Source organism: Pochonia chlamydosporia, chromosome 5 (assembly GCF_001653235.2).
Source record: "Pochonia chlamydosporia 170 chromosome 5, whole genome shotgun sequence".
In the NCBI taxonomy this organism is placed as follows: Eukaryota; Fungi; Ascomycota; class Sordariomycetes; order Hypocreales; family Clavicipitaceae; genus Pochonia; species Pochonia chlamydosporia.
The window spans coordinates 2,948,491-2,968,759 of record NC_035794.1 but is presented as its reverse complement, the minus strand read 5'-3'; the positions used below and the strand labels follow the sequence as shown (position 1 = coordinate 2,968,759).

Sequence of the window (20,269 nt, the reverse complement as noted above, 5' to 3'; positions counted from 1 at the left end):
ATTGATATGCTTCTCCTGAATTGAGATTGGCAGAATGCAGGAGAGATCGGCAATAATCAAGTTTCGTATGGAGCTCGTACGGAGGCGGTTTACACCGCTTATCCACAAAATTGCTTGGATGAAGCAAGTTTCTTCAAGGTTGTAATAAAGGCCAAAAAGTCTCCAACGGTTCTTAGTCCTCTTAGTGCTCTTAGTGCCCGCGGACCGGTACGTTTTTGACAAGATTGACAGTGAACGGCTCCTCACGAAGACCCAAATTCAACATGATGACATGCCTTTTCATTGGTTTGTCTTGGGTTGCCTCCTTGTCTAGCCTGACTCTGGCCCCGGCGTAAAATTGGGTCAGTCTTCTTTAGCAAGTTAGCCACCAGAAGTTGTTTTATTTTTTTTTTTTTTTAAAAAAGTCCACAATACTGTCGGCAGTACGGAGCACTCCGGAGTACGTACTGTACTGAGCAACTTGCACACGGTCCATGTGGTTCCTTCAAAGGACACAAAGTAGTGACAAAGTTCGGAGTAACCAGACAACTCAGGAATGTTGGTCAAGGCACACACAGAATTCCAGTTCTTCAACTTGACCTTTTTTCCCACACCGAAACTGCAGACTATTACCTAACTCCTAACCTCTTTTTGTTCAAACAAGCAAACATGGGCGAACTACTCAACTCCCACTGGGAATCAAAGCTGTTCCAACCACTCAAGATTGGAAACGGCAAGATTGAGTTGAAGCATCGGGTTATTCACGCGCCACTGACCCGCAATCGCGGGACTCCCCTTTCCGATTCCACACCAGAGAATCCGAACCGAGTTTGGCTTCCCAACGAGCATGTCCTGGAGTATTATACTCAGCGTGCCACTGTTGGTGGGCTGATGATCTCCGAGGGTCTTCCCCCGTCACTCGAGGTACGTTTGCTTATTGCGTAGAGTAGCGTAGCATTCCCCAATACCAACCCCAACCCCGTATCCAAATCCAAAACATTTCAAACATGGCCCTTTATACAGACCGGTGAAAGCTAATTCGTGCCTTGGGGGCGAAACCGAAAAAGGGAAATTGTATGCCCGGCGTCCCTGGCCTCTTCATCAAGGAACAAGCCCAAGAGTGGAAAAAGGTCGTTGATGCTGTCCACGCAAAAGGTGCCTACATCTACGCTCAGCTATGGCATTCTGGACGAGCAAATATCCCCCAGCTGACGGGCACGCCCATCGTGGCGCCGTCCAGTGTGCCTTGGGATGACCCGAATGAATGCTTTGCCTATCCTCCACCTCACACCTCGACTCAGGTCAAGCTGGCTGAATTTCCACCCATTGAACTGACAAAGGAGCACATTACGAGGACCATCGACGACTACTGTGAGTCTGCAAGGATGGCAATGGAGATTGGCTTCGACGGTGTAGAGCTTCACGGTGGTAATGGGTATTTGCCAGAGCAGTTCCTCAGCTCCAACTCCAACAAGCGAACTGACGAATATGGCGGAACTCCCGAGAAGCGATGCACGTTTGTCATTGAATTGATGGAGAAGCTTGCCAAGGTAGTAGGCGAGGAAAACCTAGCTATTCGACTCTCTCCCTTTGGACTATTCAACCAGGCTCGCAGCCAGCAGAGAGTCGAAACCTGGAGCCAACTCTGCCGGGAACTCAAGAGCCGTCACCCAACCCTTTCCTACGTCAGCTTCATTGAGCCGCGGTACGAGCAAATCTTCTCCGAGGCTGAGAAACAGAGCTTTCTCGATTCATGGGGCCTCCCGGACGTGGACCTGTCCCTGTTCCGGACCATCTGGGGAGATACCCCCTTCTTTTCTGCCGGTGGCTTTGACGACAAGAACTCGTGGGGGGTGGTGGAAAGCGGCAAGTACGACGGCTTGTTGTATGGACGGTACTTCATCAGCAATCCCGATCTCGTCACAAGACTGCGTGACGGCCTCCCCCTGGCTGCATACGACAGATCACGCTTCTATGGACCGTTCCCGGAGCCAACTATTGGGTATACCGACTATCCGGTCTATCAAAATCGGGCGAAGTAGACTCTCCGATAAAGCATGCAAATCGCCAGGGGCGGTCGTAATACATGGCGCGCCTTGGGTGAGACACACAGCATATAGGGGTTCAGTTGCGGCGTTTCAGTTCATTTAAAAGCACTATCTAGAACCAAAAACACACTCTATTCCAGCTGAGATAGTTATTGATGAAATATAGTACTTTTAATTTCTTCAGCATACGCATATAATGAGTCACAAAAGTAGTTTAGGCTGGGGCCGACTGTCGGTGCGGTTCGGAGGCGGCATATGCCGTCTGGTATTTTCTCCGCTTTGATGCAGCGAAAAGGAGCAGGTGGTGTCAGACGACGCTCGGTGAAACGGATTGTATGCGGGAGAGCAGCCATGTTTACTCTTTGCGCCAAGTCTCCTTTTCGGAGAACATTCTGTTGGGGTATTTGGACGTCAAGACACACACCCCAGGCTATCTCGGTAGTTGGTGTATATCAGATGAGATTTAATAACAATAATCAATTCTCATATTGTCATAAACTGAGCATTAGCCATCACGATCTTAGCGTGTTCTAGACGAGATCAATGTCCGGGGTTTTGGGACCTATTGTCGATACATTGCTCCGTGCAGCACAGACACTTACCAACCATGACATAAACCAGTGCATCCGCAGCTATAATTTTTTTTCATTTTTTTTGCAGAAACTCAAATTCTAAACCGCATTCACAGAAACTAAACTTCTTTAGTTCAACATACTGGCAATTCCTTGGCCTCGTGGAATACACTCTGCTCCGTCGTTTTGCCACTCTTCCCCACCAAGTTGTACACTCTTCTATAACTGCCCGGTTGATATACATGCTGGGCATTATACAAACTATAACCCGCCTTGGGAATGGCACGCATCTTCTTGAACGTGATGGGTACAGATTTCACGTACGGCACCAATGCTGACAGTGAGGATGGCACTTCCACCGTCCCCGAAACGGAATCCAGCTTCGCATCATCTCGTACCTGTAATCAAAATCAGTAGCCGAATCAAAAGTAGACACTCGCTTCACATACAGCAATAGTGAGATTCAGCAACCCCTTATTAGTCGTCTCCTCGCAAGAGAGATTATGTTGAGTGAGGAGCGTGTCGCGGAAAGGGAACTTCTTCCCGTTATTGTCGTATTTGGTAGTTTGAAATTTCCCATTGATTTTATCTGTCACCGCGACCGTGAAGCCAGACACACCAACCGAGATTGGGACCTCCACCTCAAAGTCGTATCGTTTGAACAATGGAAACGAGGGATACGCTGCGTAGGTGGTGGCTGTCCATGACTGCGGGTCGACAATAGCCTTGGCCTGAACGCAGGACTTTGTCTTTGCGCAGTCGGCTCCGGAACGGGGGTAGAAGGTAATTTCGACAGATCGATCGGGCTTTCCCTCGAACGTATCAAATAGCTGTGCTTGTTAGCGAAGTTGGCTATAATATGTGACGGGAGGCAGAATGGGGCGTACCCTGATTCGACCAGAAAGCTTCATCTTTCCGTTGGAGTTGATTGTGGCGAATAACTTTAGTGGCTTGACAGGAACGGGTTGAATAGGAGGTGTGAGTTTGACTTTCTTGGGCACCGTGTTGACCATTCTCTCTAGCAGAGAGCCGCACGTTTTGAGGAAGTAATCGTTCGAGGCGGCGAGTTTTTTAATCTCTACTTTACCGTCGGAGTCGAAGATTCTGGCATCAGAGCGAGTCGTCTGGTTGTGACCAAACGCTAGTGCATTTTGCTGTATGTTGTTTACATAGTCCGAAGCCCTACGGATGTTAGTCAACTCGAGGGTTATGCCACAACTCGTGTGAACACATAACTAACACTATGTTGTCAAACTTCTCCGTTGTATTGTCAAACGTCTGCGTATGCTCATCCTTGGTCTACTTGAAATTAACACATTGCTGCAACACATCCAAAAGGGCAGTTCATAGCTTACTGGATCATTGACAGGCACCGGCACAATCGTTGGAAAGTCGACGCCGTGTACTCCCCCCAAAGTATGGCCACATGCCACCAGGCCAATCATTTCCGCCTTATTGAAGCCCTGTCGCTTGAACGCAGAAACGTGGCTGTCAATCTCTTGCTGCGGCTCCGGTACACCCTTTGGCCCAGCCTCCTTTGCATCAACCCTCCCTGTTCGAAAGGGAATCAAGACACTTCCATTGGAGCAGGCACCCACGGACACAATGGCTCCCATGGCAATGAGATCAGCCATGGACGACCTCGAAGTAAGATGCTGCTTCATGTTTCCCAGCGTCTCTGTAAAGGACGCCAGCCCTGGATTCTCCGCTCGATCCAGCTCAAAGCCAATCGAGGCATCCATACCGCCCGTACCGGCAGCAACGTCTGCAGTCGCCATGTCATGGTATGCTGTGCGAATCCATTCTGCTGGGACGCTTCGCCCCTTGCCGAGTACGACGTTGCCACATGGCGCGACTACGGCGGCCGGAGTGAATGCGTCGTGGCCAACTTGCTCGTACAGCAGGGATTCAAGAAAGTCTGTGTCTGAGGGCCATGTGTATGGTGCAGCGAAGGCTGCAGCGACTTGGCCAAGTTGCAGTAGTGTGTGAAATCCCGGTTTTGAATACATGGTGACGATTATACCTGATAGCACATGCGCTGGTGGAGTTTTACAGAACGGCATAAGCCCATTTATATATTGAGACATCTCTTTTATTAAAGTCATGATGCTGTTGATCCTGTTGGGTAGCTAATTTCCTTTGTAGGATTTGCGACAATTGCAAGAGTTTATAGGATTCAGTGCAGCTTACGATCCTTTAGGCAATTGTGGTGTATTTTTTCCGATCCTTCAGGACAAAGGAGTCCCAACTTCCTAATCCATCGACTTTACGCTTATTCAGGATGAGACTATTGCAAATGCGGTAGTAGACAATTTCACAATCCTCTAGGCGAGTACACAAGGCACACCGTGCTGTTGGCTCGAGACACAGCATCCAGCACTAAGGATGCCAGGGTTTAAATAGGGGCAGCAGACAGAAATAGGTTCTTGGCCAACCAGGTCTCGGCCGATAGGGATTACTGCTACAAGTCAACGTTACCACTGATGATGATTGGTTTGCATTTCATCTTGGTGTATTGACGCTGCCAGATTTATGTCAAAGGATCCCTCCCCGCACAGACAAATCAGATGCAATGCAGAGGATTGTATTGGAGCTTATTTGACAAGTCAGACTCACAGGTCGCTTTCATGGCCACCGTGTCGATCAGGACGAACAGACATTGCTGGGTTGGTATCTGCTCCAGCCGAAATCGATGGCACCCACATGGAAAGACCTGGACTTATTCATGTATTCGTGGTTCAGTCCTCAACTATAGTCAGTATCTGGCGAACGTGTACCTCTAATTTCGGCTACTCCGACTTGCATACTGCACGGGGATCCATGCCCCGTTGACAGAAAGAATGCTGCACAGAACACGTACGTTAAAAGCTTCGCACTTACTGATGCTATGACCCATAGGTACAGCTTTGACCCTACCCTCTATGTACGATATCTTCTTTGCCTCGTGGCTGAGGTCTTGCCAAATTGTGACCCTCCTGTTTCTACTTTCGCTCTTAAAATCTAGTTTGCGCCGTCAAAGCCACATCAACCAGGTATTCCGTCTTCCGTCTTCTCTGCTCAGCCAAGCTTTGCCACCCTGCATGTCTTTCAATAATTGGCTGTTCTCTTTTCATCAACTCAATGGATGCAGTGGTACGGTTGGTCAACCGATAGAAGTTGAGATCAATTCTCTACGTCGGCTCGATGTTCCCTCTTGCTGGCCGGAGTACCTAGTGATAACTCCCTTTGATGCGGTTGAACCCAGCCAAGTCCGTATAAGTTTCCGGGTCCTGCAGAGCAAAGATACGTTCCGCTCTGTGATTACTTTCAGAGCCACCTTAATGTGAAAGAGCATCGATGCTTCGTATTGGGGTATTGGCCCAGTTTCAAACCAATTTAGAAGTATTTTGTGATTCTGAGTGACAGCCAACAGCCCCAACGGAACCCAGGCTGTGAAGTGAGCTCAGAGACTGGCAGCACACAGATGGAACTTGCTAGGTCTGATAGGTTGGAAATGAATTAAACTCTTCTCGGGGGTCACAATGCCTCAGACAACCTGAGCAAAGAAGAAAGCATTGGATGATGTCTTCCATTGTCTAAGTATATGCCGTGAGACACGCCACCGTCGTCGGGGTGCTGGTTACATCGCCATTTGGTTGACAAGGGACGTTCACAATCAACAACTATGGGCGGCGGAATTTACCGTCTCACAGGCCATGAACTCAAGAATTTGCCCCCAAGATCGAAGTCTGGAGGCAGACGAAGCTATGTCCCTGTCTCAGATGGGATAAGGCCACGGCCAATCATGACGACTTGTGAGGTGGTTCACAACTCTAAAGTATCATCTCAAGGTGTGCGCTTTGTCCCACCGTGTTCTACTTGAGTAATTGCTCATATGTCTTTTTGAATCCACGCAGCTTATCGAGATTGTTCTGGTTTTTTGGCTCGACGTCCGAGCAATAGTTGGGGGCTAAAGAGACAGTCAAGAATAGTATATCATAAAAGGTCTGGGGGAAACAGGCCACACATCTGGCATATATAGAAGAACATCGGGGGTGTCTTGTCTCTCTGTACGCGAGTAGCTAGCTTAATCGGCGCTCTGACACGAAAAGTCTTTGCGCTACCGGATGCCGAGAGCAACCCTCCGCGAGTAGTCATAGATGCGATGCTAGATATACTCTGTGGCAACTTAAATGCCACTACTTGATGCATTTTAGTGAAGCTCTTGAGGCAGAGATCATTCCTCACTAATACGCTGCAGCGCTTTGGGCACCAACTGTTGGTGTCTGTGTCTCTGTGGCAGAGTGTCACACCTACCGTATTTCTCGCCCTAAGACAATTACTAGAGAAGATATTGAAATAAGTATGGGACACTAAGGGATTTGATGTTAATTTTAGTTACTTGATAGTGTCCTAGACTGTGGTTTGAGTGCGGCTATATCTGTGATAGCAAGGCGAGAGAAGGGGAGTCAGATCAGACGAGGCAGAGCCAGATGAATTCGCCGTCACTGCTACAGAATGCATAGGGCAGGTAGGCGGCATCAGCAAGAAAAGAACTGAGACTTGTAGCCTTTGTTTTCAGAACTTCAAATTGCACCTGGGCTGCTAAAGGCGTACAGCGGCGCACGTTGCGCTCGCACAGACTACCTACCAGGTCGTTGAGAGAACTAAGGAGGTTCCGGGGCGTTCGTGAATCGTCACTATTCGGTAATCCGAGGAATATCGGCGATCTGATGTTGCCATTATTTGCATTGATCATCATTTGTAGCATATTGGAAGGCAAAACGGGTTCCAACAACAGCTTCCGGGCTACGCCAGCTAAAGCACAGCTTCCTGTCAGTTGTTACATGTAGTATTGTTGGGCATGTCAGTTGGGCTAAAATGCAGCATTCGTGAATAATATCACAACACATCAGCGGGCTTTGGAACCAACAGGTGGCAGCTTTTACCGGTCATTGGTGACCCAAGTAGCCGTAAGACAGAGGCGCGTTGGGAGGCTTCTCGGTGAGTGGTGATAGGAACCAGTAGTACTCCAGAATCCAAACCCGGGTAAGTGCAGCTGCATGTCTTGGTTGTTTCAATTCGAAAAAGGCGCTGTAAGCTGTGGCAACCATGGTCTGTACGAGGCAGAAGTCAAGCCCAACACATACAAGGTTGCTTCTGTGTGACCATCCGGCTGAAATGCGAGACACACAGAGAGGAACCGAGAGCTTCTATTTGACAAGGTTAAGGATAAGTTCCCGAGGCACTGGTAATGGGTGGTAGGGAAAGCAAAACATGGCGCTTCTGCTAAAATTGAGGCACGGTTGCATCGCTTCCTGCGTGACGGGGTTTCCTGTGCGACAATTCCAGGTTTGTTGACTTGGGCCCCTGGGGCTAACAAGCCTGATATGGTTTCTGGTTTATTTAGAAGCAGGGCACTGCGGTATGTGTCAATGGGACAAGGAGATGACTCTGTGACTTGGCCCTTGATAGCGACGCATGTTCGTCCCGCAGCCCCGGAGAAGTGACGAATGATCCGGGACAGGCTTCCGGAAGTGATCACATTTTAAACACGTGTTTTTGAAGAATGTGGAATGACAAATCACATTGATGAGATGGACTAGTACTCTCGGCGAGCGGTAGTGTTGGTTTGGTTGTTGGTCGATGCTTTGCTACGTGGGATGGAATATTTCTCTGCGCAACTGGCGGATAGGAATGTGTCACCGAGACTCCCTCGGTTGATGCTGTTATCATTACAAAAACAGGTTATTTAGAAAGTATCACATGGCTCATGTGCAACATTTAGGGGTATTTCAACCTTGTGCTTCGACAGGCCCGGCTCTCCCCAAGGCGCTGGGCCGAGCCTGTCAACGATTTCGCTCCAAGACATTGTCTCAAACCAAGCTGCAGTTGGTTCCAGGATAACCGTATCCCTGCAAACATTGAACATCTCGGCCATCCACCGGTCCCCGCAAAAGCCAGGTCTCGGGAGGTACAAGGGTCTTGACTCTTGATGACTCGGATATGAGCCTGGCAAGGAAAGGGTGTATCAAGCCTCGTATCGTTCGGCATTGCACGGGTCATCTCGTGACCCCCATGTATGTATGTACGGTTTTAATCTCGGCAGGTATGCACAATGCATACGTCAAAACAAGCTCAATAGCAACTAATGCTGGGAACATGTGTCAATGCTGCCGCTAGCCGATCGATTCGTGCGTTGCCGGTTGTTCTGTCGGGATTTGCTCCGCTATTCCCTTCTCCTGCTACGTGTACATCGTTCGACAGGTAGGGGGAACTTGTCTTGGAGCTTTGCTCTCGTTGATCGTTCGTACGATGTGCTTTGTCTAGCATGACTGGTTCCATCACCAACACCACAACCACAATGTTTGAGACGTACATCTCACATCAGCATTCATCGAAGGTTTGTCAAAGAGCATGCGTTGGCAGTCTCCAATTGTGATGAAATCCCGGTTCATAGCGCCACTCCTCTGCAGTAAAAAGCAATTTTCTCCCCTCCGGTATGCGAGCTGAACACACAGAATTTGGAAGCTTTTCGGGCATTCGACAGCTACAGGCTAGGATATGTCCGCCAGCAGTTGTTGGGAGCTAATGTATCAGCGCACGGGACAATGATTCAGGGGGTAGTTACCCTGGTTATCCCAGCTGATGGTTCGCCACCGCTGGACCAACGAGATGGGCCAAAGCGCACTCAGTTCTAGACTAAAGTGTAAGACATCAAGGGTGATGGATTTACTTGTTGAGGTACATGGTTTTGACGAGACTCTTGCCTTTGCGTAGAACATTGATCCAGAGATTATGAATGCTGTGCAAAAGAAGTTGGATGTCAAGGGTAAGTTGAGGTATGTTTGAACGGATGGTGATTATTCTAACGGAGTAATTTGATATTCCCAGCTTGGGGTAATACGGTTGCAGAGAGAGTATTCATTTGAAGTTAGGGAATCATATCAGGTATTTACTAGTACGACACAGTCTACTTCAGAAATTGCTCACGTCTCAATTCGATGGGCCGTCGGAAATCTTACAAGCCGATGCCACGAAAGGCTTACTCAAGCTGGGCGAACTTACATCTCATATAACATCCTTCATGAACTAGAGCTTATAATTAGTAGACAATCGTATTCTTTGTACAGTAACTGGATTTATTAACCTGATTGTTGCCACGGCCCTCAGAGCAGTCTGCAGAGTATTTCATACAAGATTCGTGAACTCGTCTATAAAGAACGTTGATTTAATCAAGTTACCCTGGATTCAATAAAAGAAGCTTGGCATCAACTACAATGGGAAGTGAATTATGACAGCTTGAGGCCCGATGATCTTCGCTGTCAACGGATATAATTAAGGTTATCTCTCTGCATCAGTGGAGTGTTCCGAAACATGGCGTTTTATTTGATATTTCTGTAGCTTTAAGAGGAAGCAACAAGAAAGAGAAAGAAATTTAACTATTCGTGAATTTGAGTAGTAAGGCAAGACATGTTTCGTTCGCAAGTTGCTGTTGAGTGACACTGTTGAGAAGTAGAAAGGGCGTCGTCAACTCGGCCGATATATTAGCAATAGTATCACTTTCGCGTTCTCTCTGTCGCTGCAAACCGAGTCTTTCTGATGAGTGAAGTGTGAGATGCGTCTGAAACATGACATGACATCACGCCTATGACGCCATCCATTGGCAAGACCGCTCAACTCCCTCTGCTCTGAAAATGGCGTGGGCTTTGCGTGCAGATCTTGCGTGAGAATAGAGAACCGCATGAGATTGAATGAGAAAAGCATGAACACATTGTCGCCTTGTTTGGGCATTTGTTAAAACTTGGATATTTGGTGGTGGCGGTGCGTAATGGTAACGTCATATGGAAGTTGTGGGGAATCCAGGAACATGCAAAGAAGATGACATGAAGTGGATGAACAAAAGTCTATACTAACAGTCTAGATTTCCAAATGAATCATAAAGGTAAAAGAATTGAGTTTGTAATAGTTCATTATGTATCATCGATAATCGTTCGACAGCGCCGGTTTCAAAATGGAACTTACTGCCTGTGCTTATTGACAATTGGATGTGAAACCGCACATTTGTATGTCGAGCAACATCTTGATAGTCCATCATGTCGTCAATTAATGCGGGGTACTCCATACCTCCATATCAAACAGGTTTGTGCCAAGTTTCAAGCCCACGGAGAAGAAGAATGGGTCAAGCTTGGGTAGGGTATTTAATTTGAGCTTCCACGCAGCTTGTAAACAGAGTAGAAACCCAATCGACTTTCCTCCTTTGTACTAATATCATTAATATCTTCAATATCCTACATTGAGGTTCTGTTTCATAGGCCAAAACACCACGACAATGGCTGCCATTTGCATCATGTACCCTGCGGGTGCCTTCAATCTCAAATATTTCCTCAACAATCACATGCCTCTCGTTCAAGAGTAAGTCACTCGCAAATTGCATCATCCATTAAGTCGCTTTTCTACCCTCCATACTGCCCATGACTACTAGTACTCATACTAACCACCATCCCCAACAGCACATGGGGATCCGAAGGTCTTGAAAGCTGGGAAGCCATACAACTCAGCCCTGGCGTGCCATACATGCTTCAACTCGTCCTCAAATTCGAAAAAATGCAGCAATGGGATGCTGCCTCGACAGGCCCCAACGCCAACAAGGTATTTGACGACATCGCCAACTTTTGCAGCGTACAGCCGGAAATCATGAGGGGGACAATTCGGGACTCTCACCGGACCACGCTCAAGGAAAAGAAGATTTTTGGCAGCTGAGAGAATCGCTGTGGGATTTCAGCTCAGCAAGAATTCTTTCTGTGGCCCGCGCTACGGGTTTCGTTTGATTGAACTATGGTGAGCTTGTCAATTGTATACTAGCATTACACTGCCTTTAATTCAATGCGGGCGTTATTTGTATTGTGCAGTTTCTTTTCACCATTCCAAATGACATTAGAGCGATGGTTCACACAACAATTCATCTTCTCGTAGCTTATCGCCTTTGTGCCGGCTTATTCCTATCTCGATCTTTTTCGCGACCGGCGTCATGGTTGCCGATCATTTTCCATCCCGACTTCCGCCACGCCAACTTCCAAGGATAGGACAAGACTCCACCTATCATGTGAAAATATATCATTAGCTCTTCTTTTGTCTTCCATGCATGAGAGTTCAGGATTACAACTCAGTGATGACGCAATGTGACCCCTCGAGATGTAAAAGGTACGCCGGATCTCAACCACCAGCGAGGTCAACTCCAACAGACTCAACATTGAACCGTTTCGCATTCTCAAGACGACACCATGCAATAGGACATTGCGACCGGGATGAGATGGCAAAGCCTTCGCGCCTCAATCACATAGACACAAATCAATGACCCTACGTTGGACCCGGCCGACGTAATGCTTTCCAGCATCCCGGGCGAGCTGCTCACTTCAATTGTGGCATATTTGGATAAGCGACGTGACATTAATGCATTGGCGCAATTAGATCGACGACTCTACGGTACATACAATGCCTTTCTGTATAGATTTGATGCTGAAACACCTCAATGCGCGCTCGATTGGGCCATTTCTCAAGGCCAGACTGGGACAGCCAGAAAAGCTTTGGAAGCAGGCGCCAAAGTATCGCTCGATGCGCTACATAAAGCCGCCAGTGCAGGACATGTGGCGATTTTCACGCTATTAGTCGAAACTGATGATATCCATTTGAATTCCGAAGACGAGTTTGGCCAGACGCCCTTCACCATTGCTTGTCGAGATGGCCAAACGCAAATCGTACAACTCCTTATTGACACTTACAACGTTGACGTGATGCGAAAAGATGTTCAGCGCCAGTCGCCGTTTTTCATCGCCTGCGCAAGAGGTCACCTAGAAATCATGAAAGTGCTGCTCAAAACAGGGAAAGTCGACACAGAGGCGAAGAATGCGAATTTGGAAACACCTCTGGCAATTGCGGCCAAGAATGGCCAGACAGACGCTGTAAAGTTCTTAATTGGCATTTACGGTATTGATCTCGACGCGAGAGATAGGTTACGGCAAACACCGCTATGCCAAAGCATCTCCAAGAATCACAGAGACGTTGTGGAAGCGCTACTTGAAACTAAGAAGGTAGACCTACTACGAGTCAATGGTTTCAATCAAACGGCGCTTATGGCAGCCACTGTGGCGTGTCATGATGATAACGGCATCGTTGCGCTTCTACTAAATCAGTACATATCTCCCGAGGCGACAGATGTTAATGGCGATACAGCCCTTACTCTGGCAGCCAAACTCAACAGGGGCTATGTGGTCAAACTTTTCCTCGATTCGGGACAGGTAGACTGCGATCGCATAGATGCACATGGCAGAACATTCCTGGATATAGCCATAGTGAAAGGAGCAGACAAGGTGGTTGACGAATTTATCAAGGCTGAAAAAGGAGACATCCATACGATGGAAGGAAGCGACGATTATCTCAAGACGGCCGTCAGCAGAGTACGCCTCGAGCTCACAGAACTGCTTCTTCGCAAGACGAACCTGGACCCATCCCTGAAATACAGCGACGGCAGCACAATCCTTCACAAGGCCGTGCGCACGGGGAACGAGGCCTGGGTAAAGATGCTTCTTGATTCTGGAAAACTCGATCCAGATGCACGGGACGCACACGACCGCACACCATTTTCTATTTGTGCAGGATACGCATCACCCAGAGGGTATGAAATGGCACGGGCTTTTTACGACAGAAGGATCAAACTTGATGTTAATGTTAGACATAAACGCGGCGGCTTAACCCCATTTGCTGCAGCCTGCGATAACAACGACATTGTCATGATCAAATGGCTGCTTGAGGAGTACGCTGTTGACCTTAACCCCAGATACTACCATGGGTCTACGCCTCTCATTCGAGCAGTCTGTTTTAACAGACAGGATACCGCGCTTCTGTTAATACATACTCCAGGGGTAAACCTTAATTCGCAGGATGCAGAGGGCCGGTCACCACTAGCATGGGCTGTAACACGCGGTAATGCAGAGCTAGTCCGTGCTCTTCTCAGTAAAGGGGGGGTTAAAACTGATGTTGGTGATGTATACGGACGGACACCGCTGGCGAGAGCGGTAGAAAGAGGGTCCTTGCGAATTGTCGAGATGCTGCTGGAGACGAGGAATGTTGATCCCACGGCAGCTGATAGATGGGGACGAACCCCATTATCGAGAGCGTTAAGATGTAGGCATTTTGCGTTTGAGCACAGGATGAAAGCATACTGTCATGAGATGCGATATGAAATTGTAAAGAGAGCGAATAGCGTTTCCTTTTAGAGTTAGAGTTTGACAATATAGCATAGATTTGAAGCTTTTGCTGCCTGTTGACTATCTCTATGTCCGGGAGGCTGGAAAAGTTACTTTAGGAACTTGGTTTGATATGTACCGCGAAGCTCTTATCACCCCCTTTCCACTGTAAAGGCTTCAGATCTTCGACTGCTGTTTTAACGTGTCGACATAACTGGGAGAAGAAACTGACCTCGAGTTACGCGCATAGCATCTTCGAATGTAATTAAATCTGAATGCGAATGTTGAGTAGCAAGCTTGGATGCCAAGCATGAACCTAGTTCCTATTGTGCCTGTCAATTGAGTCCGCATCGTGGCTGAGCCTCACTCGTTTGTCATAGAGTTGATACTAGAGCTTGGGCGTACAGTCATCTGTTGCACTTCGAAAGTTAGAACCATGGAAGACCTTGGTTTAATGAAACTCTCTTTGGCAACACTCAGACCTTTATAACCATACCGTACCCAATTCCAAAGCATTTCCAACGTACTCTCCAGTCTATAGTTTACACCCGTCAAAATATACAACGCACAACGCTCTCAGACTAGCCTACAGTAACACCTACAACAAAGCCTACCGTCTCTATCGGGATACCCAAACTCATGTAATACAGCGACCATCGAAATGCCTCCAAGTTGCTGGCCATTTCGAAAACCTAATCCCTCTTCCAAGAGGCGATTGGAATCGCTTATCACTTGTTTCGACTCAACTTGGCCCGCACCGGCTTTCGAACCCGTCGCCAAGAGGAGGATGACTGTCCTGTATCAGGCTTCCAGCGATGACACCGGGGGTCGCAAAAGCAAGTACTTCGTCGACCTTATCTTTTCTAACACTAACATTGATACAGAAATCTTCAGGCCAAGACCATTCCGCAGGATTTTCCACAGACGAGCTTTCAAAAAGGCAACAGTCATCGATGTGGTGATGACTGATGCAAAGCCCATTGGCTCAGAAGCCTTTGCTGCCAGAAAAGACAAGGGAAAGGCAAAGAAGAAGAGCATCTGGGACACTGTGATGGAGCAGGAGGTTATTGATGTGAAGATGACTGACGCTGAGGCCTCTGGCTCAGATGTCTGGCGCGGAACACGGATGAGACGGTGGAGGCAGAAGAACATCAACTGGGTGACAGCTTTTGAGCGGGGGACTGTCGACGTGGAGATGACTGATGCGGACTTTGATGGTTCAAAAGGTTTTACTAGAAATGAGAAGGGAAAAGGCAGGGCCAGGGCATTCAGTGAGCAGATTACCTTCCAGCAAGAGTTCATCGACACGGAGATGACTGACGCAGAGGCCTTCGACTCCGGCTCTGCATTCACCAACTTCGCCGCCTTGAAAGATGCTCTCAATGAAATAGACAACGACAAAGAGATGGTGGATGTAGAGCGGGTTATTTGGGAGGAATCGTGGGGTTGCTCTGTGTACATGTGTAGCTACTTTAGAAGATAGATTTGCCAATTCTGTACGATTATGCAGTGGAACATATTCCTTATGGCAGTTTGTAGATTTTCTCTTTTCGGCATCACAGAGCACTATGCTTTGTTTTCTCTCATTTCACCGCCTTTACGATAATTGTCAAAGTCCAACAAGAGAAAGTCTGACAGTTGTGGCCGACTTGATGGCGGACAAGACTGTACCAGACAGAATTCTGATGAAAAGCCTAAAGACCACCTTTACTGACACCAAGATGGTAAATAGACCGTCACAACGAATTCAAAAGGTCCTCAATAACAAGAAAACAACCAAAAAAGGTACTGGCCCTGACCTGATTTGCAGAAAGGTCGTGGAAAACAAGGCCGACCCCATCAAGACTCCGTCCATACATCATCAGCACCCTCATCAACCAGCACACCATGACTCTTCAACAGCTCAATCGTTTCAGTAGTCCATTCCTGACACCTCCTAACCGGATACGTACTGATCTTCTTAGCACCCTCAAATTGCTTCTCAGGCGCAGGATTCGACTTGCAAATCCCACCGACACGCTCCATATTCCCAGCCGCCACCCAACCGAGTCGCTTCTTTCCCAGAAACAAAGGGTCCTTTTCTGGTGCGCTATCAGCGCTCTTCATTTCGTACCGCATTCCTTCTTGCACGTTTCCTGTGACCTGGAAGATGCAGCCGCCTCTGGCTTGTGACGTTTCGACCACGATGGCGTGGTGGTTTCGGGGGAAATCCCACGGACTCGATTAGGAACACGGGGAAGGACATTGCGAATGCTGTTCATAGAACAGGCTCACAATTGGCGCGCAGAGCAACGAATTACAAGTCTAGAGGGAGATCAAGGAGGGTGAATCATCGCTTTCGCTGTTGCCTGGTTGTCTTGGAGACGGAGTGTGCCTAACCCTAACCCTCTTGGAGAAGCGATGTGTTAGTGAGCCCTCAGAGTACAAATGTAGATTGACGGCAGTCATTCCGCCAGTACAAGAATAATGAAACAAAATATGGAGCAAAAACATTGTAGAGCAGAAATAATTTGTGTGCCAAGTTGCTAGCACTACGGGGCATTACATACATAACCGATCACAGTATTTGAGCAAAAGTCGAGTGACACTCAGCGGCAGAGTATTCCAATTGCTAAGTTCTAGATATTACCCGCGGATGGAAAGCAAAACTTTTGTTTTTTATATTCCCAAGATAGCAAGCCACTCCCGGCCGTTCAAGGCTCTGCTTAAACCTTACGTGGTCACTGGTAGCCCTACAACAAATCCTGCCGATTGATACGGCGTTTCCAGCCCGTCAGTTGACCTACGTTGACAGCCTGTCGGAATTCGACCTGCTAGCCGCTAACTTTATAAGCTATTTAGCTGAGAATCTTCTCCTTGCATTCGATGCTGTGCTCTATTAGTATATGTGCTTAAAGGTCATGATATGTAACTGCGCTTACCCGTATTTCTCCTTGAGTTCCTTCATCAAGGGGTTGTTAATCTGGGGAGTCATGGGAGCGAGAATGCCCTTTTCTGAAAGGGTTCCGTTGAGAACTTGCTGGACAGCTGTTTTATATGCCACATTAGTAATTGTAGTCTGGGCTGGTGCGTCATGGGTTTGTACGCCATTCGCAATTGTGTCAAGATGCTCCAAGACATCTGGCAGGGAGTTACAATCGCAAAACAGTCGTGCATTTGGGAAGACTTGCCTACGGCACATGGGATTCCAACAAGCTTGGCCATAGCCGATGGACGACCAGATCCAGTGGGCGCACCGTATTCGCAGAGAGTAGAAGTGACGGTGTTCTGGGTGCCATCCTTGTTCTCGACCTCGAACTTGTGTTGGAGGAACTTGAGAGGGCTAGTCAGCATCATCTAATTGGTAATGGGGTAAACTTGATGACGATACATACCACCAAGTCGCGCTCGCCTTCCTCAAAGTTCATCTTCTCCTCGAGGGTAGCGCACAATGTGTCCAACGGGTTCTTTCTGGGGGTGATCTTCTTGTCGGACAGGACGCCAACTACAATAAATTGTTAGACCAAAGTGCATACGACAATACTTGATGCGGAGTCACTTACGCCACTTGAGGCCGGTCACAACTCGGGCCTTGTGGTCTTCGTCCTTGAAGTTTGTCTTGCCGGCAATCGAAGCCAACAGGTCAGCCTCGCTAGATGATTTGGCGCCGAGCAGTTGCTTGGTGGCTTCCTTCCAAGCGATTGGCTGCTGAAGGTAGTCCTGCTCATCATCCCGGAGGAATCCCATATCGACGAGCACCTTGATGAACTCGGGGAAACCAGCATAACGAAGGGTGCCACGGACGACGGTGTGAGCCTCGGGGATGTGATATCTGCGGCCATCAGCTTCTACTACTTTCCAACGAAAATATATATTCTCACCTTTCAGTGTAGCCGGTGCTGTCTCGGTTTCCGTAGGCGACGAAGTTGAAGCCAATGAAGCCAGTGTGGTAGGGCTTTGCGGTACCCATCAGGTCCACGCCACTAACATCCATGACCTTACCGTCTTCCAAATACTTGGCGTTGTTCTTCAACGCCAATAGGACGCCACGGCTGCTCCAGCTGAACTTGTATCCTAATCACGGGTAAGCAATTGGGGTATTGTAACTGTCGGTGTGTCGAAGTTTTACCTAGAGGGTTATCCGAGTCTGTGAAAGGCAATTAGCTTTGGGTTCATCTGTTGAGAGACACAAATTAACTTACTCTCTGGTGCGGCCAAACCACCACAGAAGCTCTTGAAGGAGAGGATCTTGCCTCCAGCCTTGTGAGTGCGGTCAATGAAATCGACGGCATAGAGATGGTCGATACCAGGGTCAAGACCAATCTCGTTCATGACGGTAATACCGGCGGCCTTGGCCTCGGCGTCCAGCTCCATCATGGCAGGCGAAACATAAGATGTGGTGACAACATGCTTCTTAGCCTTGATGGCGGCCTTGATGACATTGGCGTGGTAGATGTAGGGGACCAGCGAAATGGAGACATCGTGCTGGGCGACGGCGGCCTCGAGGGCTTCGGCGTTGTTTACATCGAGGCTGACGGCCTTGGTGTTGGCATAGCTGCCAGCGAGCTTCTTTGCAGACTCGAGAGTTCGGCAAGCGACGGTAACGTGAACGCCGGCCTTGGAGAGTTCTTCGATGCAGGGTGTGGCAACGAAGCCAGAGCCGAGAAGAAGGGCGGATTGCGGCATTGTCGTGATGATGGTCAAGTTGTTGTGTTAGATGGTAGTACAGAAACTGAATTGAGCCTGGTCCCGTATGGAGGAGCTGTTGACGGAATGAGAATTCGTAAAAATCCAATTGACTGCTTGAAAAGCTCAGCACCTTGTTTGGCTTGTTGCCCCGCGCTGATGTTGTCAATTGCCCCGCGTTGTCAAGCCAAGTCCAACCAGATCTCACCGAGTGCGTCATTTCTCCCGACTTCGGCCGGGTACCTTGGTACACATGTATTGATCCATCTTGTCTCCATGGAGAATCCGCTGAACCACATGACAATTAAAGGCATCAGAGCGATGAGAGGCATGTTGAAATTAACCCGAATACTTCCAAGTGTAATATAAACAATAAAAATGGCAGTGCTTCAAAAGAAGCATCTCATTGCCTGTCCCAAGGCAGTCAATTGAGACACTGTTGTGCAATGTTGGCTCGGGGTGCAAAACTCATCGACACCGGGTGCCGCTTTGCACATCTCCCGTTTTCGGACTGATGTCTCCACTGAAAACTCAACAAAGGAGAACATTGAATTGCACCATCACATTCTGTGCAGAGAAGACGCAGAGTATGCCATGTCTCTGCACTGAGCGCTCATGAAGCAGAGGATGAGATAGCATTGTGACTGGTGTCAGATAACTTCTCGTTTGAAAAGGAAATAGCAGAGTTAGAAATCGAACCATGGATCCGGTCAAACAAGCACTTAGTCTTTACGGTAGCCAAGGCAACCCAACTTACCCTGCAGCAAAGTGAAGACCTGGGCAATTTCAGTTCGTCGCAACTTCCTCATGCATAAGACGACTGTTGGCTTTAAGACTAAGAAATCCTCTACAAACCGTTTCACCTCGAACACATCAATTGATATCCTAGCAAAGAACCACAGCCGCAAAACATCAGGCACAAATCCGTCTCCACTCCCACTCGCAAACCGAATCATGTCCGATGGGCCAGCTGACGAAGTGAGCAATTTCCCAAGCTTTCGTTCACACGGAGAATCCCGCGAATTGGCTTTGGTCTGGATCAACGACCAAGCTAAACGCGCGTAAACTGCCTCTTCCCGCAAGGGGAGCATGTATTCGAAACCTTGGGCCATGCTTTTCTCCTTCATCACCCGTTTGGCCCCCAAGACCTGGACAGCCACCAATTGTCAGCTCGGCATTGTGGTCTTGAGGAGCAACCAGGGTAAAAAATTTGGTTTCCCACAGTCTTGGCTCCGGTCTTGTGCTGGAAATAAACCATGAGTTGACGATTGTGCCATGCGTTGCTATCGGCGTCCAATCTTGGCATCATGGACGTTGGTCACGAAACCACAGATCTTACTCCCACAACGCGTACCCTTCAACGGTCGATGAATCAATCAATCAATCAATCAATCAATCAACACCTCACAACTTAATCAATCTCGCTGACGGCAACTCTCGGGTACTCCTACCAAATCCAAACTTGAGGACTAAATTGTTGCCCTTGTGGTGGCGGTTTTAGCGTCCACTAGCCCACCCACCATCCTGTTATCTGATCATCTTGATCATCAGATAAAATGAGACGGAGAGGAAGAAAGAAAAAACTGCGCACTCTGGAGTGTGTCTTGATCATGCCGGCAAAGCGTTGCCGTCTTGGCTGGCAATACGGGGCAGGTCTTGGCTCTCCGGATGCCAAGCGAATCTGCTTAACCTCGCCGTCACGGATTAGACAGCGATATTCCCGTCCACGATGTCACCATCTCTTCATCTTCATCGGCCAACTACCTACGCAGCTAACCAA

At 48.2% G+C, this 20,269-nt stretch overlaps 7 protein-coding genes across 7 annotated transcripts; 4 read left to right on the top strand and 3 right to left on the bottom strand.

Moving 5' to 3' along the window:
- Nucleotides 1-648: 648 nt before the first annotated feature.
- VFPPC_06196 (12-oxophytodienoate reductase) lies at nt 649-2,021 on the top strand (the record flags this gene model as incomplete). Its single annotated transcript, XM_022428501.1, has 2 exons — nt 649-903; nt 1,047-2,021. The coding sequence occupies 2 exons, from the start codon at nt 649-651 to the stop codon at nt 2,019-2,021; spliced, it is 1,230 nt and encodes a 409-aa protein (XP_022284312.1).
- Nucleotides 2,022-2,503: 482 nt separating this feature from the next.
- Nucleotides 2,504-4,608, bottom strand: VFPPC_16296 (heme peroxidase protein; the record flags this gene model as incomplete). The annotated part of the gene is made up of 6 exons (XM_022429006.1): nt 2,504-2,509; nt 2,743-2,997; nt 3,049-3,429; nt 3,487-3,781; nt 3,840-3,898; nt 3,955-4,608. 6 exons carry the CDS (start codon nt 4,606-4,608, stop codon nt 2,504-2,506), a joined length of 1,650 nt encoding a protein of 549 aa, XP_022284311.1.
- Nucleotides 4,609-10,910: 6,302 nt separating this feature from the next.
- On the top strand, nt 10,911-11,341 carry VFPPC_13981 (hypothetical protein; the record flags this gene model as incomplete). Its single annotated transcript, XM_018291752.1, has 2 exons — nt 10,911-10,993; nt 11,092-11,341. 2 exons carry the CDS (start codon nt 10,911-10,913, stop codon nt 11,339-11,341), a joined length of 333 nt encoding a protein of 110 aa, XP_018142328.1.
- Nucleotides 11,342-11,961: 620 nt separating this feature from the next.
- On the top strand, nt 11,962-13,854 carry VFPPC_06189 (ankyrin repeat-containing protein; the record flags this gene model as incomplete). The annotated part of the gene is made up of 1 exon (XM_018285265.1): nt 11,962-13,854. The coding sequence occupies one exon, from the start codon at nt 11,962-11,964 to the stop codon at nt 13,852-13,854; it is 1,893 nt and encodes a 630-aa protein (XP_018142327.1).
- Nucleotides 13,855-14,485: 631 nt separating this feature from the next.
- Nucleotides 14,486-15,307, top strand: VFPPC_13980 (hypothetical protein; the record flags this gene model as incomplete). Its single annotated transcript, XM_018291751.1, has 1 exon — nt 14,486-15,307. The coding sequence occupies one exon, from the start codon at nt 14,486-14,488 to the stop codon at nt 15,305-15,307; it is 822 nt and encodes a 273-aa protein (XP_018142326.1).
- A 356-nt stretch (nt 15,308-15,663) lies between these two features.
- On the bottom strand, nt 15,664-16,069 carry VFPPC_17927 (hypothetical protein; the record flags this gene model as incomplete). Its single annotated transcript, XM_022429598.1, has 2 exons — nt 15,664-15,905; nt 15,967-16,069. The coding sequence occupies 2 exons, from the start codon at nt 16,067-16,069 to the stop codon at nt 15,664-15,666; spliced, it is 345 nt and encodes a 114-aa protein (XP_022285348.1).
- A 592-nt stretch (nt 16,070-16,661) lies between these two features.
- VFPPC_16295 (saccharopine dehydrogenase) lies at nt 16,662-18,489 on the bottom strand (the record flags this gene model as incomplete). Its single annotated transcript, XM_018294048.1, has 8 exons — nt 16,662-16,692; nt 16,746-16,851; nt 17,061-17,136; nt 17,199-17,308; nt 17,367-17,635; nt 17,685-17,877; nt 17,933-17,950; nt 18,006-18,489. 8 exons carry the CDS (start codon nt 18,487-18,489, stop codon nt 16,662-16,664), a joined length of 1,287 nt encoding a protein of 428 aa, XP_018142324.1.
- Between the last annotated feature and the right edge of the window lie 1,780 nt (nt 18,490-20,269).